This window comes from Scyliorhinus canicula, chromosome 5 (assembly GCF_902713615.1).
Source record: "Scyliorhinus canicula chromosome 5, sScyCan1.1, whole genome shotgun sequence".
In the NCBI taxonomy this organism is placed as follows: domain Eukaryota; kingdom Metazoa; phylum Chordata; class Chondrichthyes; order Carcharhiniformes; family Scyliorhinidae; genus Scyliorhinus; species Scyliorhinus canicula.
In genome coordinates this window covers 204,979,661-205,006,230 of record NC_052150.1, presented here as the reverse complement: position 1 = coordinate 205,006,230, position 26,570 = coordinate 204,979,661, and the positions used below count along the sequence as shown (strand labels likewise).

Genomic DNA, 26,570 nt, shown 5'->3' with positions numbered 1-26,570 from the left:
ACACTGATGCTAGTCCCCCCAACTGATGGTGAGAATCCATCTCAGGCAGTGTTGATGGTACCTCTCCTGGACCTGGATGTAGTGTCTTTGCTTGGCCCAAGTTTCTGAACTGTAAAGAAGAATTGGGAGGACGACCGTCTTGGTACACGAGGATCTTGGTTTCAGCACGGATGCTGCGGTCGTCAAAGGCTCCTGTCCTTAGGCGTCCAAAGGAGGTGCTCACGGATTGGTACAATGTTGGATCTCCGCATTGATACCAGCCTGAGAGGAGAGGTGACTCCCCAGGTATTGGAAATGTCCCATGTTTGGTGGGGTTTATTCATTGATGGAGAGAGACACCTGACACTGAATACCAAGCCTATATCCTGCATTTTTAACACAGTATTTTTATGGCTGGTCCAGGGGAGTTTCTGGTCAATGGTGAACACCAGGATTCAGTAATGGCCTATACAGAATCATACAACTTTAGAACACGAAAGGAGAGCATTCGCCCTTTCTTCTTGTGGTGACTCTCTGAAACAGTTATCCACTTGATCTGTTTACCCTCCCCATAAAAATTTATATTTTTAAAATATTTATCCACTTCTCCATTAAAAAACAAACAATTATTGATTCTGTCTCCAACATTGTTCCTGATAAACCAAGAATCTTCTGCACATATAAATATTCTCCAAATCTCTGACCCCGCTTTCCTCTTATGGTCTTCAGCTACAGACTCGCCTCACTCCCCCATCCTTTCAGTGTAAATCTATTTTCTTCTATTTAGCTCAGCAATCCCCTACATCATTTTAAACAGCTATAAGGCTTTCGCTTAGCAGTCTTCAAATTAATGATAAATTTAGAATCTCTAGATTCTTTACATAACTGAAATCTCTAATCCCTGCTACCAAATGAGTGAATCCCTTAAGCACCCTCCCCATTGTCTTGATATCCTCCCAGAATAAAGCATTCAAAACTGGACAATATTTGAAATGTGGTTTTATATTTTATGAAGTTACCATTATTTATTTCTTGTTATACTGGATACCTTTATTTGTAAATCCTTGAATCTACATGCGGGGTTAAAAAAAAACACATCAACATGTTCTTCCAGTTAAATGATTTACTTCAACCCCAAAAACTCTTAGCTCCTCAGCTGTTCCCCCTCCCCCCACAAAAGTCTTTTCCTTATTCTTCCTCTCAAAACTCATCACCTCAAATTTCTCTGCATTCAATTTAATCCATCTGCCCAAACTACTAACGTATTCATGCCCTCTTGATGTTTCTCACAGTCCTCTTCAGTGAGACAAACTTGCCATTTTTATGATATTAGCATGATACTGTCTCTGATATAACCAATAGTGACCTAGAAGTCTCAATATTAGGGTTTTTCAAAGTGTGGGTCGGGGTATTGGGAGGGTCACGGAGCAATGTGTGGCGGTGTCCCTGTGGTGGTCCCAACTGCGCAAGAAATGCTCAACGCCGCTACCAGCAGTTTTAATGATAACACCGGCTGCTGATTTCTTTTAAATGAGAAGGAAATTAGACTGTGTGCAACCTTCCGGCCAGAAGCAGCAGCAGTGATGGGGGCAAACGCCGTACACGTACACTTAACGTCAAGTGCCCTCTCGAAGTGCCTTTGGTGCCATATCACGGAGAACTTCTTCCATTTGCTGTCAAGCAAGGCAAGAAGAGGACTGTGAAGATGGATAGTTTGCTTACAAGAAAGAGACAACAGAGACATAAATACGTTTTTGAGGCTGTGACCTCAGAGTCAGTTATTACAGCTAACTCCAGATGAAAAGACGATGCTGCTGTATCTTGCCTGTGACAGCACATTAAAAACATACCAAAAGCCCATGAGGTGTCAGTTTTTTGGAGTAGCATCACACATACACAAAGGGTCAATAATCCTACACCAACACACACACACCCACTCACACACCGCCAATAATCCTCCAGGCATCATGTAGGTTGCAATGGGAAGATATGGTACAGTGTGAATTACAAGAGTGAAAAACCTACACATGGCTGCATCACTGCAAGAGGATCAATGAATTATTGTTGCCACTATAAGAATACTGCTCTGTCTTTGCTCAAACCTCCACCATGTATAGCCTCACTATTCACAACACTCAAGACTTTCCTTCCCTTCACACAGCTGCACAATTACTGCAGCACACTTCACTACATTCCCATCTCATATTCACCATCATTACAACCCCCACATACCCACACCTTATATCGTCAACCACCTCACAAGGCGATCATTAACGCATTCCTTTCTATATTGCTAAATCACAGAATTGCTATGGTGCAGAAGGAGGCCAGTCTGTCTACTCTGTCTGCACTGGCTCTCCGAACAAATATCATAAATGAGAGCCATTCCCTTGCCTTTTCCCCATCCCCCCCCCCCCCCCCCCCCCACCCCCACACACATTGCTTCTATTCAAATAATCATCCAATGCCTAATGTCAGTAATGGGGGAAATTCGCAAATCCATTATCAAGGACTTTACAGCAGAACATTTAGAAAACAGTGGCAGGATCAGAAAGAGTCAGCGTGGATTTATGAAGGGGAAATCATGCTTGACAAATCTATTGGAATTCTTCGAAGATGCAACTAGTAGAGTTGACAAGGGGGAACCAGTCGAAATTGTATATTTGGACTTTCAGAAGGTGTTTAACAAAGTCCCACAGAGATTATCGTGCATGATTAAAGGGCATGGGATTGGGGAAGTGTATTGAGAGGAATAGAAAACTGGTTAGCAGAAAGGAAACAAAGAGATGGGATTAACGGGTCCTTTTCAAATTGTCAGGCAGTAACTACTGGAATGCCACAGGGATCGGTGCTGGGAGCCCAGCTATTCATAATACATATGAATGATTTGAACGAGGGAACAAAATGTGACATCTCAAAGTTTGCAGATGATACCAAGTTGGGTGGGAGGGGAAATGTGACGAGGATGCAGAGAGGGACGGCAGTGGCACAATGGCTAGCACTGCTGTCTCACAGCACCAGGGACCTGGCTTCAACTGCGGCCTCGGGTTACTGTCTGTGTGGAGTCTGCACTTTCTCCCCATGACTGCGTGGGTTTCCTCCGGATGCTCCGTTTTCCTCCTACAGTCCAAAGATGTGCAGGCTAGGATTGGCCATGTTAAATTGCCCCTTAGTGTCCACAAGGTTAGGTCAAGCTACAGGGATAGGGTGGAGACTTGGACTTAAAGTAGGGTGCTCTTTTCAAGGATCGGTGCAGACTCAATGGGACGATGGCCTCCGTCTGCACTGCAAATTCTATAATCTATAAATACTTCATCTCGACAGGTTGGATGAGTGGGCAAATCAATGGCAGGTGCAGTATAATTTGGATAAATGTGAGGTTATTCACTTTGGAAGCAAAATTCAGATTAGTACCTGAATGGCTGTAAATTGGGAAGGGAGCATGTAGCTGAACCTGGGTGTCCTTGTGCACAAGTTGCTGAGGATAAACATGCAGATGCAGCAGGCGGTAAGAAGGCAAGGTTTGCTTTCACTGCGAGAGGTTTTGAATAGAGGAGCAGGGATGTGAGTGGCAATTATACAGGACATTGGTGAGGTCACACCTGGAATATTGTGAGCAGTTTTGGTCTCCTTTTCTGAGGAAGGATGTTCTTGCTCTCGAGGATTTGCAGCGAAGGTTTACCAGGCAGTGAATGGCAGGACTGACGTACGAGGAGAGATGGACTTGTTTAGAATTGTTTTCTCTGGAGTTCAGACGAATGAGGGGAGATCTCATAGAGACTTATAATAGGGTAGTTGAAGGAAGGATGTTCCCGATGGTGGTTATGTCCAGAACCAGAGGTTATAGTCTGAGGATTCGGGGTAGACCATTTAGAACAGAGATGAGGAGACATTTCTTCACCCAAAGAGTGATGAACCTGTGGAATTCATTACCACAGGAGACTAAGACATTGAATATTCAAGATATGGCACTTGAAGCGAATGGGATCAAGGGAAATGGGGAGAAAGCAGGATTAGGCTATTGTGTTGGACGATCAGCCATTTCCAGCCAACGCGTTCCAGACCCGAACGACTCATTGCATCACATTTGCTTCTTCTTCAAATCACTTCAAATCTGTCCCCTCTCATTCTTGATCCTTTTACGAGCGGGAACAGTTTCTCCCTATCCACTCTGTCTTGCCCCCTCATGATTTTAAATGCTTCCATTAAATCCAAGAAGAACAGTCTGAACCTCTCCAATCTATCTTCATAACTGAAATTTTTCATCACAGGAACCATTTTTGTTCCCTCTTCTGCATTCTCTCCAATTAATTCAAATCCTTTCTATAGCGTGGCACCCATACTGCATACAATACTCCAGCTGACTTCTAACTCGCGACTTGTACAAGTTCAGCATAACCTCCGTGCTCTCGCCCCTGTCAATAAAGCCCAGGATATTATACGTTTTATTCACTGCTTTCCCCACATGTCCTGCCATCTTCAATGATGTAAACCCAGATCCCTCTGCTCCTGCACCCAGTTAGGAATTACTTCCCTTATTTTATACTGTCTCCTTGATAAAAACGGATGCAAAGTATTCATTTAATACCTCAGCTTTGCCCCAAGTCTCCAGGTATAAAATCCCTTTGAGGTCACAAATTGACCCTACTCCTCATTTTACCACCCGTTTACCACTGTATGCCTTAGACAGCATTGGATTCACATTTAGGTTGGCTGCCAGTCTTTTCTCATAATCCTTTCGCATCTCTCATGTGCTTTTTCACTTCCCCTCTGAACCTCCTCTATTCCTCTTGGTTCCCAGTTGTATTATCTACCTGACACCTGTCACAACATACTTTTCCTTCTTATCTTAATTTCTATCTCCTTTTTCATCCCAGTAGTTCTGGAATGGTTTGCCCTACCTCTCCCTTTTATGAGAATATACCTTGACCGTGTCTAGACCATTTCTGTTTTGAAGATAGTCCATTGCTCAGCTATAGTTTTTCCCACGAACATTTTACCCCCAGTCTAACCAGTCCAGCTCCGTTCTTGCCCCATTGAAGTTGGCTCTCCGCCAGTTAATAATTTTTATTCTGGACTACCTATTATCCTCTTCGATCATCCTAAACCTTACAATATAATGATGACTATCTCTGAAATGTTTCCCCACTGACACTTGAACCAGCTCCAACAGTACATCGTGTCCTGTTGGACTGGACACACAGTTGTAGGCAATTTTCTTCAACACAATCCGAGAACATTTGCCCTTCTCCACCCTTTACACTACCACTGTCCCAGTCTACATTCAGGTAACTAAAGCCCCTCATTATAGCGACCCGATAATGTTTGCATCTCTCTGTAATTGCCCTGCAGTTTTGTTCTTCTACATTTTTCTCATTAGTTGGGAGTCTATAGAATACACCGACCAATGAAATTGCACTATTTTTGTTCCATAGTTCTAGCCAAATTGATTCTGTCCTTGGTCCCCCGGGGACTTTCTTCTCCAGCACTGTAGTGCTCTCCTTGACCAATACTGCCACTCCTCCTACTTTCCTTCCTTTCCTATTTATTCTAAATACCTTGTACCCATGAATATTTAACACCCAATCCTACCCTTTCTTGATCCAAGCTGCAACATATTTCCACAACACAATCAGCACCTGTAGCTCCTCAATCTTATTTACTACAGTAAGAAGTCCTACAACACCAGGTTAAAGTCCAACATGTTCCTTTGGAATCATTGGTTTTCGAAGCGTAGCTCCTTCATCAGGTGACTCCGAAAGCTAGTGATTTCATAGAAACCTGCTGGATTTTAACCTAGTGTTGGAAGACTTCTTACTGTGCCCACCCCAGCCAATGCCGACATCTCCACATCATTATTAACGATACTCCCTGCATTCACATATATGCACAATAACCCCAATTTAGACAGCATTACTTTCTCCCTTACTCCAACTTCACCTATTAATGTACTTTCTTGATACTTGTGCCTCCTAGTATTTGTGGTATTCTTCTCCAATTCTTCCTTTTGGTTCCCACACCCCTGTCGAGTTAGATTAAAGCTCTCTCAATAGAACTAGTAAAACGCCACACAAGGAACTCAGTCGCAGCTCTGTTCGGGTGCAACCCGTCTGACCCGTACAGGTGCCAACTCCCCAGAGCCAGTCCCTTTATCCCAGGAATTTAAAGCCCTGCCTTCTGCACCATCTTTCCAGCAGAAAACTACACAACTCTAGACATCATGTTGACACCAGGGAAAGAGTTCAGTTGCACACCTTCTACCTCCTCAACGCAAGCATGCTGGCTCTATCATGGGCAGGAGCAGAGTCAAAGCAGTGGCAACTTGCAATACAAGAGATGTTGCATCGGCTATTGAAGAGCACTCATAGGTATCTGCCAAGCAGGACTAGGTACACTAGGAAGCCTGCCAGAAAGCTTGCACACAATGTCACGGATAACAGAGGCATGCAGATCAAAGCTGTCACAAGACAACACGCAGAGTTTGGTTACCATGGAGGGTCAAATGCTACTATGGCAGCTCATATTGGCGTTAGAAATGAATAAACAGCTAACATCTTGCCTCAGGGGGCCAAGTAAACATGGACACCCAAAGCATCACTCCTCTCTCTTGTGGCAGCTGTTTCTGTTCTGTCTGGTTGCTCTCCCTGGTCCTCCAGCCCCAACAACAATTCTATGAGACTATTCATGATTGCAGCTAACAAAAATGCAATAGCAGCAAAATCCTGCTCAGAGCAGACAAAGTAAATTTGGAGAAGTGATGAAACATATCAATAAACAGTAATTAGCCAGCAGTCTGAAAAGAGAAATCAGTAACTGTGAGCACAGTATAATCCTTTGAAATATCTCTAGCGAGGTGGTCCGTTAGCACCACACTGTGCTATACAAGTGGCAAGGGAAACACTGGGGGCGTATGAAAATTGAAATGGTCCTTAAAGGACTGTACTTTAAATAAATTATTCTGCCCTTAAAATAACCCCAACTTGTGGTCCTGTCGTCCACACATCTACTGTAACCAGTAGGAGGTGGCACACTTCCAACCAGAAACGTGTACATGCTTCCTACTCGCCAAATTGGGACGTTAGTGCGCTAGTTAACACTAGAAAATATGTGGCAGCGTGGTCAATTTTCAAGGCTTATTTATCTATGTTAACAGAAAGGGTTCCAACACTGACCCCTAGGGGGAACCACTATTTATATGTCCCTCCGTTCAAAAAACACTCATCCATCATGACCTTCTCATTTCTGTTCTTTAAGTTACTTCTTATGCATGTCATCACACTGATTAATTTTGTCTGCCTTCACTTTGGAAATTATAACATTACCAGCGTAGACTTATTATACTTTTCCAGTTCATTAGAATTTGCTGCTCTAATTTTACCTATTTGCAAGACTAAAAAAACAGTAAATATGAAGTATACAGCCATACATTCCAACAGTCAACATTTTAAACTGAAATGTCAACCCATGTGGCAGTTAGTAAGTGCTTGAATGGGAATAAAACACAGCTTACCCAAGGTTCTTGACATAACAGGTAATGCAGAACTAAGGACCAATATTGAGACACAATTTCCAATAATCTGTTGGAGTGAAGGAAAAATGTTAAAACAAATGAATATCAAGTTTCTGACTTGTAAACCAATGTGAATATAGTATATTCAAACAATACTTCAAAAATAACTATTTTGAAAAATTTTCAAAGAATCAGGCATTCTGAGGTTTATGCATGTTATTTGATTTGAAGATTTGTTGAATTATATTTTAGCTGCATTTGGTACAAAATGCCCTCCATTTTGGGATGGAATATCAGACATCGGAAGATACAGTCAAATGCAACAACACTGTTTAATATAACAAAGACTATAAATTGTTCTGGAAAATGAAACCAAGTTGTAAATAATCCTGCTTCAGCTGCAATCCTTCACCCCTCAGAAAAACTCAAAAAAGCAATCTCAGCAATAGATAATGAAGTCCTTCCAAAACATTATATAGGATTCGGGAGCACTTTTGTGAAAATAATTCCTATTTAGGGATTTAGTTCGCCATAATGCAGTTACTTGAAGTTTCCTTCAGACAAAATATATTTTTGTTTGCATTCACATTCTAGTTGAGGGCAATGGTTATTGTTACACAGAGAATACTGTGGGGGCATTTTAAAACTCTTTTCAACCTGCTTAAATGACAGAAAAAGGATTCTAGCAATGTTACTACAAAAATCATGGTACAGTGATAGTCTTAAATCTCTAGTTTATATATGCAAATCAGAGATGGCACCATCTGTCTCAGAGTAGTTTTGAAGTTTTAGATCTTCAATCTTAGTACTGCACTTTGAAGAACAAGTTTCTGTAGACACTCTAAATAAACCAAATTCTACAGCTTATATGCTAGCATTAGAGGTACAATTAGTTCAATTAAAGTTACTCATTAGCAGATGTTTCCTTTGAAGAAAAGTCCTTTCACTGGATTTCTATAGCTAGTTAACAAGCCTTTCCATCCCAAGCTATTTACAAGTGAATGGACACCATCCAAACCAAACAGAGTACATCCTTTTTCTCCACTACCTAGTTTTATGAAAATCTTCCAGTTTGTGTTTACGCAGCACACAAACAAATATTGGTCATTGCAAATGAGCCATTAAAGGCAATTACTGAAGAAAACCAGCCAGCTGTCTGGTTACAAGAGGGGCCACATATACATCATCACCTCTGCCCACCATACCTTTGTCATGGTTGTGTCGTCTTTCGTGGGAGTGAGGGCTGCAAAGAACCGGAGGCTATAGAAGCCGACGACAGAGGACACCATCAGATAGCTGTGAGAATTAAGGAGGAGGACTTCTGCAGAGTGAGGAATGCAAGGATTTCATTCATATTCTTAACTATCTCCTTCACTTCCTTCGAGTTGGATACAACAAAGAATTTATCTCAAGTGTCTCTGTAGCAACATGGTCCAAGCTATCACTACTGTTTTCCTAAATTCAACTCTTAGTAAAATACCACTGTCCCAGAAAACTGCTGATAATACTTGTTAACAGACATGACTGGGAAAAAGGATACAAAATCAGGATGATTTCAATCGCCGCACCAACAAACCCAAATGCAGACAGAGAGGCTTTACCAAGGCCCAGTTCCTGAAAGAGAAAAAGAATAAAGTTTCTCTCCCATGAAACAAACCTGGAGGCTCAGGCACTTCAATTTTGTCTCACAATGATGGGTATGCACATTAAAACACAGTTACACAGTTACTTTCAAGGAACTTGTAGGCAAAATTGAATAGGTGGCACCCATAAACAATATTAATGACATCATGGCAAAAGGTAAGGATTCTCGGAATTAAAAAACAGAAAATATTGAAATTGCAAGAATAAGTGCACCAGAATCTCAAAGAAACAAGAAAGTTATTTCCTGGGTAGGCTGTGCATCTGGTCAAAAAATTAAACTACCTTTTCCCTTTACAAATTTGGTCAGATTTGCTGTACACTACAGCAGTTTGTGTCAGATTTTAGAAACTGCAAATATTCAATATTTTAAATCCATATATCTTTGGTTTTATATCAAGTATATTTTATGTGAATTATGTTAATAAGACAATAAATCAAGGGTCCAAATGTCTTCTGAAGTGCCCATTAAAAATCCCACGGTAGTATTTGAAAAGGAGAATGGAATTTTCCCCTTTTGTTGGCAAACATTCCTGCTTCAACTCCATCAAAAAGGATAACTGAATATCCTCATTATATATCGGGCATTGCTGCTGCATTTGCCGTCATAGCAGTCACTGCACATTACAAAAATAACAGGAACACCTTGAGGTATAAAAATCTATATGCATGCAAATTGTTTTTTAAAAAGTGCTTTGAAACAAAATTCCAATTTCTGCTTGTTCAAGTATTTAAAAAAGTAGTTAGCCCCTGAAGGGAACAAATTGATTCTTCATTTACAAGTTCCAAGATTTTAAAAACTTCTGGTGAACTCATAAAACTTTTATTTAAAAAGTGTTTAATTGTTAAGAAATACAACAGGCTTAGCTGTGGCATGAAAAAATGCAATTTATTTTGGCTACGTGTCATGAAAGGAGACGTTATGTACAACCATATTTGAAAATAAATTAATGTATTATGCCTCATTAAGGTCATGAATGCGACACTGCAGATTATGTTTTTAAAGTGCAGGTAACCCAAGCAAAAAGTTCACCATCAATTGAGACACTGCCTGAGTTAGATTATAACAGGTTTGTGTAAAGCGCCATGTCCTGGATACTGCAGAACAGGGTTTTTCAAACTGCGGGCTGGGTTGCGAGCAGGTGTCGGGAGAGTCATGGCGTTCCCAATCGCGGGAGAAGCGCCCAATGGCCACGACCAGCTTTTAAATTGAGAATGACAGCCGTGCTGGCTTTTAAATTGAGAATGCCGGCCACAACCGACTTTTACATGGAACAATGCAGTCTTCCGGCCAGAAGCGGTGACAGAGAGCATGTCACACGCCGAGCATGTCACACGCCCAGCATGTACACGGACAGCCAAAGAAAAAGCCTGAAATCGGGAACAAAGCAGTATAAAGATGATTTCTTGAGGTTTTGTTAACTGTGCCAATGCAAATCAGGATGCAAAGCCAATGTGTCTTATATGCAGGGAAGTACTGGCAAATGAAAGTTTAAAACGCTCAAAACCTCAAAGACATTTGGAGACTAAGCATGGTGAGTTTTTCAGAGGATACAGCAAAAACTTAAATCATAGAATTTACAGTGCAGAAGGAGGCCATTCGGCCCATCGAGTCTGCACCCCCTACTCAAGCCCACATATCTACCCTACCCCTGTAACCCAGTAACCCCCACTTAACATTTTTTAGACACTAAGGGCAATTTAGCATGTCCAATCCTCCTAACCCGCACATCTTTGGACTGCAGGAGGAAACAGGAGCACCCGGAGGAAACCCACGCAGACACGGGGAGTACATGCAGACTCAGCAGACAGTGACCCAGCTGGTAATCGACCCTAGGATCCTGGAGCTGTGCAGCAACTGTGCTAACCACTATGCTACCTTGCTGCCCATAAATCACTAGCTTAAGTCCTTAGCAGAAATGTAACATTGAATGACAAAGCAAGTGAGATTGTGAGGACCAAGCAGGCTCACCTGTTGCATTAAAGGTAAGTGAAAATGGTGTGTCGCAAAGGTCGGCCAACCGGGTTCCGAAGGCTGGCCGATTGGTAAAAGTGGGTCCTGGGAAAAATAGTTTGAAAACCACTGTTGTAGTGCAATGGTTACATTACTGGATGACTAAGCCAAAGGCCTGGACTAATAATCCTGAGACACCAAATTCAAATTCAGTCACCGGAGTCTGAGAATGTGCAGAGTAAAGAAATTTAGAAATTAAATAAAAACTGATACCAATAAAAGTTGCCAGGAAGCTGAGTCTCACATAGATTCGACTGGTTCACTGAATTCCTTTAAGGAAACCTGTTGTGGTTACCCAGTCTTATTTGCATGTGGCTGTCCTCTGAAGTGACATAATAATTCAGTACAATTGAGTGGCTTGCTAATGAGAATAAAATTGGTGAACGTTAGTGGCTCAGGAACGCTTACCTCCAGTTATTTTAAGAAAAGCAACTAGCTAGGAGTGGGTAAAAAATACTGAACTTCCCAATGTTATTCACAAGCCAAGAACAAAGTTTAAAAACATATTTCAATGAATATTTAAGTATTCAAAACAATAAGACAAAGATCAAACAGTGGAGGGATGTACAACCTCAAATTGAATAACTCTTACTGTGGCGCGTAACAACGGACTAATTTCAAAAGATGGGCCCTCAGAAATGCAAAAATTGAACAAATGCTAACCAGAAAAAAAATAATTGTTTGTCTTCTTAAAAACATCAAAGATATAACTTCGATACAAAACTTTAATAGATTTTCTCAATAATTAAACACGATAAAATTGTAGCTCACAAAGATTTGAAACAAAGATATGTTTAAAGACAAAACTTGACCTTTTAGCCCGTTGTGTCACCAGAGTTTTGGGAAAAGGGTGGAGACAAAAATCTAAACTCATCCTTAATTTTACAGATTTAGGAATTTCCTCAGAGCGAAAAAGGATTTCCTCTGCAAATTACGCAGCTCCAAAAATAAATCCTGGCCAGAATTAAGAAAGCTAGGAACTTTGACTTAGCTCTCTATTACAATTGCAAATACTGTATCATGGCAATGGCTGCTTCAAAGTGAGAAACATCTACAACTTATAAATCACAGCCTTCAGAGTCAAAAACTCCCTCTCATCTAAACAAAAATGTACTATGCCACTGAAGGTGTTTGTTTAAAGAGCTAGGGCTGCAGCACAGAAAGCTTTTCAGTGGTGTTAGCAAACATGCAATTTGAGTTAATACACAACCGCATTCAAGTCACCAAACATGGCTTTGCAAAAACCAGTGTGTGGAAATTAACACTCCTATTTAAAACCTGACAAAAAGCAGCCCCATGTTTCCCATCAACTGATATGAAAGTTTAGATGGTTTTCAGAACTGGCTGTTGAATAAACTAAAACATTGGAGTAAATTGGAATAGAAAGAAGGATAAATGCTAGTTTTGTGGTAGTTGAAATAGTTTTATTTATTTAAATAAATTTTCAATAACATTTGTATCACTAAAAATATTTCAGAATTATATGAATTAATAATCATAATCAGATTTGGAAAAATAGAGGTAAAAAATTTTTTTAAATCCAGCTATAAATTAAGATTTACTGAATGGAGGCATATAATGTAGTTCTAATGTCATTTAAAAATTCTAATAGGCATTTCCACTGATGACTCAATTGGAAAATATACTACCCAGGGCAGAACTGAGCCAGAAAACCCCATTGCCTCATGACAAGTTAACTGATCTAGTGATGGGGAATTATAATTGGTCTCAGAATTCTTACAACAGATTGGAATGATGGAGTGTCTGGTGGGGGTGGGGAGGGGACAAAAAAAAAAGATAAGCCAGTTAGGATGCTCACTCTTCAGTGTTATTTGCTGATTATTTAGTGATGACAATTGGGAAGTATATTTGGATCCCAGATGATTCAACCTCGTGCTTCTTTCCACACTGCCTATAACTGAATAGTCCCCTGAAACTGTACAAAATACTCAATGCGCCCAATTAATGAAGGGATGTCACACCTTGATGTCACAAGTATCCGCCAAATTAGGGAAAGGGAGAATTCAATGAAAAACTGTCTTCTCCATGGATCACCACCGTAACATGGTGGAGGGGCTTGCGGCTCCGGCGATCCTTTGGGAGCTCCTTGCTCTCGGCATGCCACACATGGCATCAAGGTCGATGGAAGTGGATGCAGAAATGGTGGTCCAAAAAAGTTCTCAACAGCAGGACAAGCGAATGAAAACTGTGTATCCCACCAGCTGCAAAGTCAAAAGGCGGATGCAGCGGCAGGCTGGTCCCAGTCATCGTGGTTCGTCACACCATTGAAATATGACCCCCAACCAGTCAAGATCCTGCTGACAATAACTGCGCCCACATGTTTAAAAAAAAGTACATGTAGGTTTCCACCATGATCCAGTCAACAAAATTCCCTGCATACAAAATTCCCATCAGTAATGCCCCTGCTGCATCTTCCAGATTCAATAGGACCGCTGAACAAACACTAATTTCCTTCTTGTAGTCAATTCCACAAGCATTCCAGGAAAACTCTGATAAAATTAACTTCAATGGACTGGACACAGTGCCCAGGTGGCTGAAATACATCTTCCCCATCAGGTCTTGTTTTGTCAGCTGTCAAATACGGTTGTTCCAGGGAGGGCAAATAAAACACTCTTCACGACACTCTGAAGCTCTCCTTGAAGCATGGCAGCATTGACATTAATGAATGGGAGCAGCTTTCGAACAATCATTGAGAATGTTGACAACTTATCCATCAAGCTGCATCACACTTTCAGTCAGATAATTTTCATGATGAGGCAGAGCAGTGTAGGAAAGAAAAGGAAGCAAATCCTGCACTGGATCCCATTGCCTCATGCGACATCATGTCGAGAGTCACTGTCTGTGCGGAGTCTGCATGTTCTCCCGTGTCTGCGTGGGTTTCCTCCAGGTGCTCCGGTTTCCTCCCTCAGTCCAAAGATGCACGGGTTAGGTGGATTGGCAATGCTAAATTGCCCTTAGTGCCCAAAAAGATTAAGTCGGGGTTACTGGGATAGGGTAGATACGTGGGCTTGAGTAGGGTGCTCTTTGTAAGGGCCGGTGCAGACCCGGTGGGCCGAATGCTCTCCTTCTGCACTGTAAATTCTATGATTCTATGATACATGTGCAATGATCTGTGGGTCAGGAATTAGCCTGTTCAGTCAAATAACAATCCAGGCGAGAAACTTGCGACCCTGAGTAGACATCATCCGCAAATCGAAGGTCATCTGACAATGATGCAAAACTGTGTCAGTAATTTAAAATATAGTTACAATTCCCATCAATTTCACTGGGGAAAATAAATCCAGTAGCTAATGTAAGAAAATCACACAGTCTGTTTAGAACCGAGTGGACAAAGTTATTAACGCGACGGGTTTGTGTTCACAGCCAGCATCATAAGACACCCAACAATGGGTTTTCTTTCTTCAAGAGGGAAGAAAGCATAGAGATTAAAAGGCATTTTGTTGCAGATAAGAAAAAAAGTTAATCAATAGGTGAAAGTATTTACTGGTAACTTGCCATAAACAAACTAGCTATTTACTAATTCAGACAAAAAAAAGGTATTTACACTGTATGTGACCTTATACACTTCAGAGCAGCAAATTCAATGCACTTCATGCTGCAACAAACACCAAAGAAGCAGCTTTGATGCTTGTGCACGACTGTGTGAAAGTTCATTATCATGAAACATTTAGCGTTCAATACAATCCATATTTTATCAGCTGCGTTTTTGTATTTCTCCAATCTCTTTCATGTTGTGTTTCACACTTCTGTACCGAAAACAGTGAAATGTTAATCTATCTTTTTGAAACCAAACACCATTTTGTGCTGAAAACAAGCGAAAAACGAAATTAAGATTACAGCACTGTTGGATTTAAGTAAACTCAAAAGTTATAGGCTCCCATTCTATTGATCGTTTTTTCCAAGCTCTCACAAAGGTATATATTTTGGTAGTTTTTAAAACATTAAACAAGGGAGAAAAGCAGATACTGTGATAGCTTCATACACTTCCAAATTCTCCAACAAAAAGTAGGTGCTTGTTAAAAGATAATACCTACTTTCTAACATTACATCAGTATTCTTCAATTTTGTGACCACAATTTCTGAACTTGTTAAAATGGTTGAATGTGAAGATTAATTTTAAAACACAATAAACCAGATGAATGGAAATCTTACAAAACAATTGTATCAGAACATGAATGATACAGGTTTCAAAGATATCACCGCTAAGAGGAAATTTCTAACGCAAATAATCATCTGAAACCCATGAGAGCACAGACTTGGAACCTTGGTATTTTCCATTCTATATCGTACAAAGTTTACCAGTTAAGGCTACAGAACATCCAAGTGTTATTGCAGGGATACATGTTAATTTGGGGTCAAATTACACCATAAAATGGAAGCTGGTTGTAAATCTTTTTAGTGTGGGTTTTGGAGGTACGAACAGTATTTCTTTGGGGTGGGGGTGTGGAGGAAGAGATTTGGTGTTCTTTGAGAGGATTTGCAGCTGTCAATGGTGAATTTTAAAGTGACAGAATCAATGTCATATGGGTGCTGATGGAATGCTTCACAGTCTGGACTTTACGTATTTATCAAAGTTTTTCACCAGAAAAATATCATTCATTGAGTTTTGGCATCAGCACTTTAATAATATCAGTGCTACATTACCAATTAGATTTCCAAGTATGGCATACTTTCTTTTGCATCCACTCCTTTTTCACTGTGCTTTTTGTCTGCACTAAGTATGAGATCAATGGCTATTTGAATGAAGGAAATCATAAGCTCCATAGATTAATCATAGACTCATGGATTAGTGTACCACAGGAGATGGTGGGCACGATTAAACTAATTGTTGCCACTTGGGCACCTTGCAGTGCCAGGCTGGCACCCAGGTGGCACCAGCAGTGCCAGGACACCACCCTCTCCAGTGGGCATGCAGATGGGGGTCTCTGATTCTTTCGGAGGTGCCTACAAGTGCCGTTCCATCTGGTCTCCATTTGTGGAGACCAGTACCAAACGGCGCTCACCTGAGATCTCCGAGGAAATAGGGATAGATCCCAAAGCCTCAGGTACCTAGGAATCTGCACATTAAAATGAGACTAGCTGTCTTGCTTTAATATGCAGATTTGCCAAAAAGTGATCCCACCCACACGTTAGATCTCGTGATGCATTGCAAGCCAGGTAGATCCTGGGAGCAGGGTCTCCCAGCTTTCATCTGCCATGTTGAGTCACAGCAAGCTGACTTGCAGGCACAGCGTGGCAATTGGATCGTGCCCGGTATTTAGCCCATCAGGTCTTTGCCGGATCTCTGCAAGAGCAAACTAGTTAGTCCCATTCACTGGTTATTTTCGTATATCCCTCGAGTCTTTTCTCATTCAAGTATTCATCCAATTCCCTTTTGAAGCCTACTATTGAACGCATATCCATCGCCCTATCAGGCACTGATTTCCACATTCTAACCATTCATCTAGTTAGAAATATTTCTTCACGTCACCTCCAGCCCTTCTGCTAATAGCTAATGACTTTAAATCTGTGCTCTTCGGTTACCCACTTTACAGCATTCTCTTTTTTAAGACTTTAAATCCAACTTGATTTTAAACACCTCTAACAAAATTCCTCTTACCCTTTGCTGCTCTAAGGAAAACAATTCCATCATTTCTCGTCTATCCAGAACTGAAAATTCCTCATCCCTGGAACCATTCCACCGTCACATCCTTGAAGATTTGGAATGGGAAACATTAAAGCAGAGGTGGGTGAAAAATAGTCTGACCATGATCTATAAAATATGGAATGAACTTGTGGGGATGGACAAAAACAAACATCTGATGGTCTCCACAATGACAAAACACAAGGTGACCACCTTCACAAATTATAGGAACGATTTATTTCCAGTGTGCCACAAATCTTTCTTCCCAAGGACAATCCCCCACTGAAACAAGCTGTCAAAGGAATTAGTCATAGGTCCATCTTTAAATCATTTCCATTCAAACATTTTAATTATCAGGACTATAATTTCAGCAGGTCATGCTGGGTTTAGCTAGTGCTACCAATAAATATGTTGGTGGAATATGGATATCAGTCTGTGATACCGGCAGAACTAAACCCTTCCTCACCCATTTCTAAAGCCTTTACTTCCTAGTATTTCCAGGTAAGGTAGCATTTAGAGGCGTGCGCTGAACTACACTTCCCTTTTTTAACCAAATGACGAACTCTTAAAAATTCCCTGGATGGGACCTATGTGAGCACAGATGAGGGATCACACCTGGAGTTCCTTGGTCTGTACAACTTAGCTACTCACTTAACCAGTTGCCCACAACCAATGATGCATCCTGCCCTCGCCCAGATTTCTTGGGCCCAGATTTCTTGGACTCAACCAAAAGGAAAATATTTTTTTGACTCCAATATCCCTGGCTTTTGCTTCCTTAGATTAATGGGAATAAATGGGAGCCATGTCCTTCAAACCTTTTCATTGATTTCACCTGTTTACTACAGTAAAGACGGTACAAGACTTCAAAACAGGATTTTTTGTTTGATAAGAGGATATCTTGACTGGCATTTTGCCATCTTTATCAAGCCAACAAATACCACTTTGAATCAAACTTAAATTTTTGTTTTCCTGCTCCACTTCATCAATGTGCAATGCGTGTTCTACTGCGACTTCAGTATGCGTACGAAATTCAGCTTAAAAGAACAAGCTGCTTCATGATTCGCTGCTCTGCTACGACCGTTTGATCATGTGCATATTCTCATGCTTACTGCCGAAATACAGAGAACAGAAAAAAAAACATCTGAACAAAACAGCAAAGGCCGATCTGGATAAAATCAATGTTCTTTGTATAAAATGATGAATCATAGTAAAATTCCAATGAAAGAATGAAGTCTATAGTTTTAAATAAGCATCAGGTAAAAATTTAACACGGAACAGGCACAGAATTAGTGCCTCAATCTTTTACCACCTCGTGTGTTTTTGAATTTCTGTTTGCAGTATATTTTGAATATATATTTATTTGAGAAAAAATTAAAATGTTGCAGAGTAACTTCAAATTCTAAGTTTCGCCATTATAATTCTATAACTTCAACTTTTGAAGGGACATTTTGTTTTCTAAAGAAACATTCAGTAAACATTTCAGAAAGGTTCAAAATAAAAAGTTAAAATTCTTGCTGAAACAAAAATGGCAAGTTAAACACAATTCCATCCATCAATTTGTTCAGCTCAAACATCCAGAGAACCCCACATAATGAGCCACGTTTGTGAAGTTTGCAAATAACAGACTGGATGTTGACCTTTTTATAAAACTGTAACAAAACCAAACAAGATAATATGTAATTAATCCGTACAGAATCATGGGATGTGTTGAAATAGTTTTTTTTTTTTACTCGAGATCATTAACTGAAGCTAACGTGAGCTAAATGGCACCAGTAATCAAAATTAATCCGAGTGTTAGAAGAGATCACGATGAACAAGACCAAAGCAAAGATTACTAAACTATGTGTGATCGTTCAAAATTAGCATTGATCTTTAGGCCTTGCCAATATTAATTACCGAAGGATTAAAATCAAACAGCTTTTAATGTAGTTCCTTTCCTGCCGCTACTAAAATACAACTGATTTTTCCACATGCATCATTATTTATGAAACTATAACGTTTGTTTGGTTGATGTATTTAAATTTAAATAAAATGAAACAACTTCTGGAGCAACAAATGCAGAAATCCAGGCGCTGCTCAGTAATCTTGCTGAAGTACCCTCAGACTACAATTAAGTAAAGAACTGACGAGAACTTGTTCTTTTACATTATTAGCTTCACTGTAAACCTTTCAAAAAGCAGAATGAGGTGTAACTCGATTTCTCCTGATGTATTAAGTTCATAGTTACCACCGAACAGCCTCACAGGTGCCAGAAACCAATTTTATATTTGTGGAATGCCTCGTCTCTCCATAATGTTAAAAAAAACATTGTTTTAAGTTTGTATGTATTTCATCTTCAATCGTGGCTCTGTGTTAAAATTTTAAGTAAAAGTGAAAAATTCTGTTGCATTTTATTGCCTGGTTTGCAGTCTGTGGGAATACTTCAATGTGATTGGTTACTGACCTTTCTTGATGGCACCTGGAGATCCCTTCAACTGGGTCCTAGATTCAAATTGTTGGTAAAGGGAAATCTACGGCACAATGATTGCTAGATCTAAGAGGGCTTTTTTTTTTAAAGAAAAAGTCAGCCATCGCTTCAGTACTGACCATAAAGTCCCAGCTGAAATATTTTTCCAACTGCTTCTTTCAATGTTTTACCCCAGTAACCCATTCAATTGCTCTGATACCCTTTTAACAAAATTATCCCATATTATTTTCCCCCATATCTAAATTTGGGAATTTTTAGCCTTTCTCCCCATGAATTGACAATGTCACCATAATGAACAATATGTCTACGCAATTGCTTTCATCAATTCGCAGACTCCCCTTTGCCAAGAAAAACATGTCCAATTACACCTTGCCTCAAATCATAAATTCCTGAAACTCAGAATCAATTTCATTGCTGGAAATGTCACGTTTTCCATAATTAGGTTATTAGAACTGTGCTCAATATACCTCTGTTGAATATCTAATTGAATGGCTCAAGGGCCATTATTCATGTTTCAATGTATATGGTCTGTTGGGAATGTACATCTGTATGAAAATCAGTGCACAATCGTCCCCTTTTGTAAAATACCATAGATTGGATGACTGCATTTTTTGCCAGCTGCACTGTAAATTGTAATTTTTTTCAAGTGATGTTGGTTTCTTAAAATTGACTTGCTCTACACTTTAGATTTTCAATATAGGTTGTAGCAAGACCCAATAAATGAACACAAGCAGCAATTTTCCAGGTAACATTCAACTGAACATATGAATGCAGTCTCTGGTAGCAGTGAAAAGGGAGATTCTAGGATTTACACCTAGACATGTGAATTCCAAAGTCTGCTACACTGATAAGGGCCTGGGAGTTGTGACCCAAAGATAGTGGAATGTGGGTCGGTGGTCTTGTGTACTGCTGGTCATTGGAAAAGGGAAAGTGAACAAGATGAGGAAGTGGGAAGGTGGATTGAGAATTATTCGCCCGATTAAACGGTTTTGTGCCAACCTCGATTACCATTCTCCCTATTCCCCCAATTCTGTAATTTTGTCCTACAGACTCAGGGCACAATACCAGGTTAATGTCAGTTTTAAATGCTGGAGACACTTTTACTGTTTGCAGTCAGCTGTGTGACATGGTAGCACAGTGGTTAGCACTGCTGCTTCACAGCTCCAAGGTCCTAGGTTCGCTTCCCAGCTTGGGTCACTGTCTGTGCGGAGTCTGCACGTTCTTCCTCTGTCTGCATGGTCCTCCGGGTGCTCCGGTTTCCTCCCACATCCAAAGATGTGCAGGTTAGTTGGACTGGCCATGCTAAATTGCCCTTAGTGTCCAAAAAGGTTAGGTTGGGTTACTGGGACAAGGTGGAGGTGTGGGCATAAGTAGGGTGCTCCTTACAAACGTCGGTGCAGACTCAATGGGCCGAATGGCCTCCTGCACAGTACATTCGCTGATTCTATAAAACTATAAGCATAGTTGGCATGGAAAACACGTTTAGAGTGGTCATGACGTCACAAGGAAAGGACCAGCGGAAGGGCAGACATGTGGGCTAGGCTGAACTGGGAAGGTTAGCATGGGTGGGAAACAGAGCCAGACAGGTTGAGTAAGGTGCCCTGCAATTGAGTTAGAAATTTGCACTCGGACTGAAGTCAGGCTTTGGTCCGTAGCCAGGTTCTTAATATCTGTTAGCAGTAATGAGGAGTGGATCTGACAACTGACAACACCAATTTGTAATTTCAAGAAATTTTTGAAAATATTAAATTTGGTGGGCAGTGATTGATTCTGAGGTGTTGTTTTTATTTTTAATCTCTCTATCCCACAAGTGAGGTATTTTACATTATGCTGCAGCTTTTCTTTTTTTTTTAAAGCTTCTGATAATGGAATATTAAGAGCTATATATGATATTCAAAGTGTGCCTCAAGTTTGGATGTAGTGCAAGTTTAACATTACTTCAATAAAATCAAACTACCGGAGTTTTAAAAAATAAATCAATTTCCCTACTTGTAATTATGCTGATAGGGATAGGCAGGGGCTCACGTAGGGCACAGACAGCTGCACAGACAAATTGGGCCAAATGGCTTGTTTCTGCACTATAAGTACTATTATATAATATGAAAAAGATTTTCAGAGGGCACAGCAATTAATTGTAGATGGAATGTTTAAAAAAGGCATTTGTTCTCGTCTGGTCTGGCCAACACTTCACCTCAACCAACCCCGCAAACAAATCACATGACCAAATACTGTTCTATCGAACTTTGCTATACACAATTTACCAGCAAGCTTTTCCCAAAGACTAAAAGGGACTGTATTCCAAAATTGCTTTATTTGTTTTGTAGTGCTTTGCGACATCCTGTGGACAATAAAAGAATTGTCGAAATGCAAGTTCTTTCCAAACTAAGCAAGGTAACTATTTCAGAAGTTTTTTAAAAAACTATTTATTTATTCACATGATGTGGGTACCACTAGCAAGGCCAGCGTTAATTGCCCATCCAATTGCCCTTGAGATGGTTCCCTCGTGAGTTACAGCTTTGAGCCACTGCAGCCCATATGGGGAAGGCACTAGCAAAGTGATGTTCAGTAGAAAGTTTCAGCATATTAACCCAGTGACAAAGTTATGGAAATACTTTATCAAGTCAAGAAGATGTGTGTCTGGGAGGGGAACTCTGAGATGATGATGTTCTGGTACATCTGCTGCTCTTCTTGTGCCTTTTAAATGGTAGAAGCCATGGGTTTGGGATGCGCTGTCCAAGCAATCTAGCATATATGTGTTTTAGATTTCAGACAGTAACAGTACTTCATTAGCTGTAAAGCTTTTTTGGACATTTTAAGGTTGTGAAAAACAGACTATAAATGGAAGTTCTTTTTCTATTAGCAAATTATGCTAAGGATGTGTATCAGTTTCCTCCCCTCTGGTGCAAAAGTAGATATAAATGGGATGGATCGCTTTGCAGACAGTGAAAATTATTATAGAAAATAATAATTTTGCTATTCAGTTGTAAATTCACATGGATCAGGTGTTTAAGCCAATTGGATAGCATGGAGCCTCACTGTTGTTGATTTGATCACTCTGACTTTGAAACTAAGCAAAGTGAGCTTCCTCAAACTGAGTTTCAATGTATTGAGAGTTCTCCCTGCTGGCTGATATAGGGTTTGCATCGTTACATTACTGTCTGCAACTGCAAGTTTGAATGCATGAAAATCAGTCTGAACACAGGGATCCGGGTTCAATTCTGGCCTCAGGTGACTCTGTGAAGTTTGCACATTCTCCCCGTGTCTGCGTGGGTTTCCTTCGGGTGCTCCGGTTTCCTCGCACAGTCCAAAGATGTGCGGGTTAAGTGGATTGACCATGCCAAGTTGCCCTGTGTATCCAAAAAGGTTAGGTGGGGTTATAGGGATAGGATGGGAGCTTGACCCAAGGCAGGGTGCCTTTCAGAGGGTCAATGCAGACTCGATGGGCCAAATGGTCTCCTTCTGCACAGTAGTAATTCTATGAGTAGCTGTATCACTGAACCATATAATGAATAAACTTCCCAAGTATTCACATTTCACACTTTTTAAAAAATAGTCATGGATTTAATTTTGAGAAGCTAGCTGAAATGGTCAAACAACATCATGTTGCTATATTGAAAACAGTAGAGGACAAAACCTAAAGCAAAAATTGCACAAAGAAAATAATCTGTACAGGGCAGAATTTTCCCATTTTTTTTCTTATACAGAGAATCAGGCTCTGATTGAAACCCGGCGTGCGGGTCTCATGCTGCACAACCGAGTTTCTGGTCCAAAATTTAAGCCACTCGGAAAAGAAAATTCAGTAGGCATATTTTACTTCGTCACTATGGCGAGGAAAGACCTCATAGAGCCGGAGAGGCCTGCTCCAGAGAGATCGAGACGCCCTTTAAAAAAGGGCACACCGATCAGTACAGAAACAAATACCCACCACAAACATCGGGGGCCCCCTTGCACTGCCATTAACATTGGGGGGGTCACTCCCTCCAGCACCATGAAGGACTCTCCCTGCTCCTCCCTAGCATCACCAGTATCAGCGCTCTCTCCTCCACCACCACCCCTTCCCCACTGCCAGGCACTGCCAACCTGAGCAGAGTGTGTTCCAGGAGCATAGTCAGGCACTGCCCAGGCCTGTCCCTCTTGCCCTAGGGGCTACACTTACCTTTGCGCCTCGGGTGGTGGGTGGAGAGAGATCTTCTCGACTGATTTATAGTTTTCTAAACCTGTCCCTCGGTGAGGTATGAATATTCAGTGAAGGGGGATCGTGTGATGTGGTTTGGGCAGGGAGGGGGGGGTTCGGCAATTGTATTCAAATCTATTAAAATATATTTACGTCACTGGCGTGGTGCGTGGAAAATCAGAAATGCGAGAATCACATTTTCTGAATCTTGCCAGATTTTCCACCCACATCGCCGTTCTCGCTGCCAGCTAATGGGAGCTGACAATCATTCCAGAAAGTCCAATTTCATGAAATCCAAGAGAACAACCATTAAAGAACTAGGACAGCTAGTCAGTACCTGCGATCCTTTTGGCATTGCAGTTTCATCAACCAACAGAGCCAGTATATTGAAAGCAACCAAGAGGACAGAGATGGTCTGTAAGACATGAATTTATTATTAACAATTCTGTGAAAAATATTGATATTCAACTATTTCTTTCTTCTGCTAACCATAGAATATTTCCGCATGCAAATAAAGTTGATTTAGTGAATAAGTTAAATTATAATTTTGCCAATAAAACATGAATTTTAAATTTAGAAATTCAAACTCTTCATAAATAACACTTCATTACACTGAAATGTGATGTAGCTTTAATTTTACAGAGTAGTAAAACACTTTGCAATAATCCTGCAATAATCCAGGTAACAAGGCCAAATATAAAATAAGGGTGCATTTTATTGTTGATATTTTCCATCTTCTACAATATTGAATTTTGTAAAACCCAAGAACAGTCAACAATAAGCTTTCTACATTAATCTAAACCATCTTTCACAAATTTTAAATGCAGAGAATAAAATTAAGTGTCCTTGTGAAGCTAGTAAATTATAATGGTGGATTTACATTGCAAGAATTGTGACAATAACCTCATCAAACACATTAACATTTCTTCAACTTTCTGCTTTTTTAATTAAATATTTCAAGTTGTGTGTTTTGCCCTTTTACTCATAGGTGGTAGTTCAAAGCATTTCATACTGAGCGTCAGACAGGTTTGCTTTTACTTGTTTTGCAAGAATAATTCAAATTTTCTGAAACTTTTAAAAAATTCATCCTTGGGTTTGTGGGCATCACTGGCTAGGCCAGCATTTGTTGCCCATCACTAATTGCCCTTGAACTCAGTAGCTTGCTACGCCATTTCAGAAGGGGGCAGTTAAGAGTTAACCACATCGGCGAACGGATTTGGAGTCACATTTGGAGTCACATAAGGATGGCAGATTTCCTTCCTTGAAGGACATTTGTGAACCAGATGGGTTTTTACGACAATTGGTAGTGGTTATCATTAGACTTTTGATTCCAGATTTTTGTCGAATTCAAAGTTCACCATCTGCCATGGCGGGATTCAAACTCGGGACCCCAGAGCATTACCCCAGTTCTTTGGATTACTGGTTCAGTGACAATACCACGACACCACTGCCTTCCCTGAACCTCAAGGATATAAAGTAGTAAAGGCTGGATGAAAGTTTGAGTCCCCCAGGGATTAAATTCAGGACACCTAATCTACCTGACACGTATTAACAACAATAATAATCTTTATTAGTGTCACAAGTAGGCTTACATTAACACTGCAATAAAGTTACTGTGGAAAGCCCCTGGTCACCTGTTCAGGTACACCGAGGGAGAATTTTGAATGTCCAATTCACCCAACAGCATGTCTTTCAGGACTTGAGAGAGGAAACCCACGCAGACACGGGGAGAACATACAGACTCCGCACAGTGACCCAAGCTGGGAATCGAACCTGGGACCCGGGGGCTGTGAAGCAACAGTGCTAACCACTGTGCTACTGTGCCGCCCTAAACTCTAGATGTACAGGGCAAAATTTTAAAATTTGCAGACGATCGCATAACTCAGTATAGACAAACAGATCCACTCATGAACATCTCATCTACTTATTGCACAAAATCAGTAGTTTTGAAGGATCATTGCCGTAAACTTTTAAAATTACCATCAGAAATCATGGAATTTTTACAGTGCAGGAGGCCATTCGGCCCATCAAGTCTGCACCGGCCCTTACAAAGAGCACCCTACTCAAGCCCACGTATCTACTCTATCCCCGTAAACCAGTAACCCCCACTTAACAATCTGGACACCACAGGCAATTTAGCATGGCCAATCCACCCAACCCACACATCTTTGGACTGTGGGAGGAAACCGGAGCACCCGGAGGAAACCCACACAGACACGGGGAGAACGTGCAGACCCAGCATGAAAAGTGACCCAGCCGGGACTTGAACCTGGGATCCTGGAGCTGTGAAGCAACTGTGTTCACCACTAAGCTACCGTGCTGCCCAATGGTCAGTATTTTTTACTGTTCTCTCTGCACATCCACAAACTCTGCTTGTAGCTCTGGGCTAACAACCTGCTTTGAAAGGTTCAAGTAAATTTCCATAGAAAGTCCTAAATATAAGAAACTGCGACCCTGCTTCCTCATTCTGACTCCCATCAAAATAACAACTTTTTAAAGCAATAAAGCCACAATCAGAAATCCGCAGACCAGATTTGTATAAATCAAAGTACTGTGTTGAGCATCTTCCTTTTTGGAAAATTACTACGCTTCATTTATTTTGGAATAAGCAAGACTGTAAGTTTGAACACCATATATACTATTCATAACGTACAGCATTCAAAAATAACTGGGAATAAACTAACAATTACAACTGCTAAAATTTCAACAAAAGCAGCTTACCGTTCCCGATAATAGTATCAGCATGACAACAGGATAGACCAAATTTCGTTCCCATGCAGAAGCTTTCTTGCGTCGCTCTTACAAAAAGAAAACACGGACAGATTTTTAAAAAATACTCTACCCCAGATTACTCCAAGTTTTGCACTGAATTCAGGCATATAAAACTGTAAAATATACCACCAAAGATGAATACCACATTTAATATGGAATGTAGGAGTTCTATTGTTTCACCAATTACTATTTGGGATAAAGAGTTCTTTAGCAAACTATTGAAGGTTCCCAGGCTGCCCCCAGCCCAAGTATTATACAAGGGAGAAATCAAATCTCCAAAAGAGTGTAGGTAGATGAACTTCGCCCCCCGCTCCCAAAACTTGTGATGCAATTCCCGAGGAAAATGTAGCATGAGAAATTTCCAAGGTA

At 40.6% G+C, this 26,570-nt stretch overlaps 1 protein-coding gene across 4 annotated transcripts in view; it reads right to left on the bottom strand.

Annotated features, from left to right (window-relative positions):
• Window positions 1–26,570, bottom strand: part of lmbr1 (limb development membrane protein 1) — a 211,626-nt gene that overhangs the window by 31,740 nt on the left and 153,316 nt on the right. For all 4 annotated transcript variants that reach the window (XM_038798384.1, XM_038798387.1, XM_038798385.1 and 1 more), the window contains 5 exons: window positions 26,151–26,227; window positions 23,767–23,844; window positions 9,030–9,103; window positions 8,695–8,785; window positions 7,490–7,556 (listed from right to left, as the gene is read on the bottom strand). In XM_038798384.1, coding sequence (XP_038654312.1) covers window positions 7,490–7,556; window positions 8,695–8,785; window positions 9,030–9,103; window positions 23,767–23,844; window positions 26,151–26,227 — 387 coding nt within the window. The remainder of the gene's footprint in view (window positions 1–7,489; window positions 7,557–8,694; window positions 8,786–9,029; window positions 9,104–23,766; window positions 23,845–26,150; window positions 26,228–26,570) is intronic.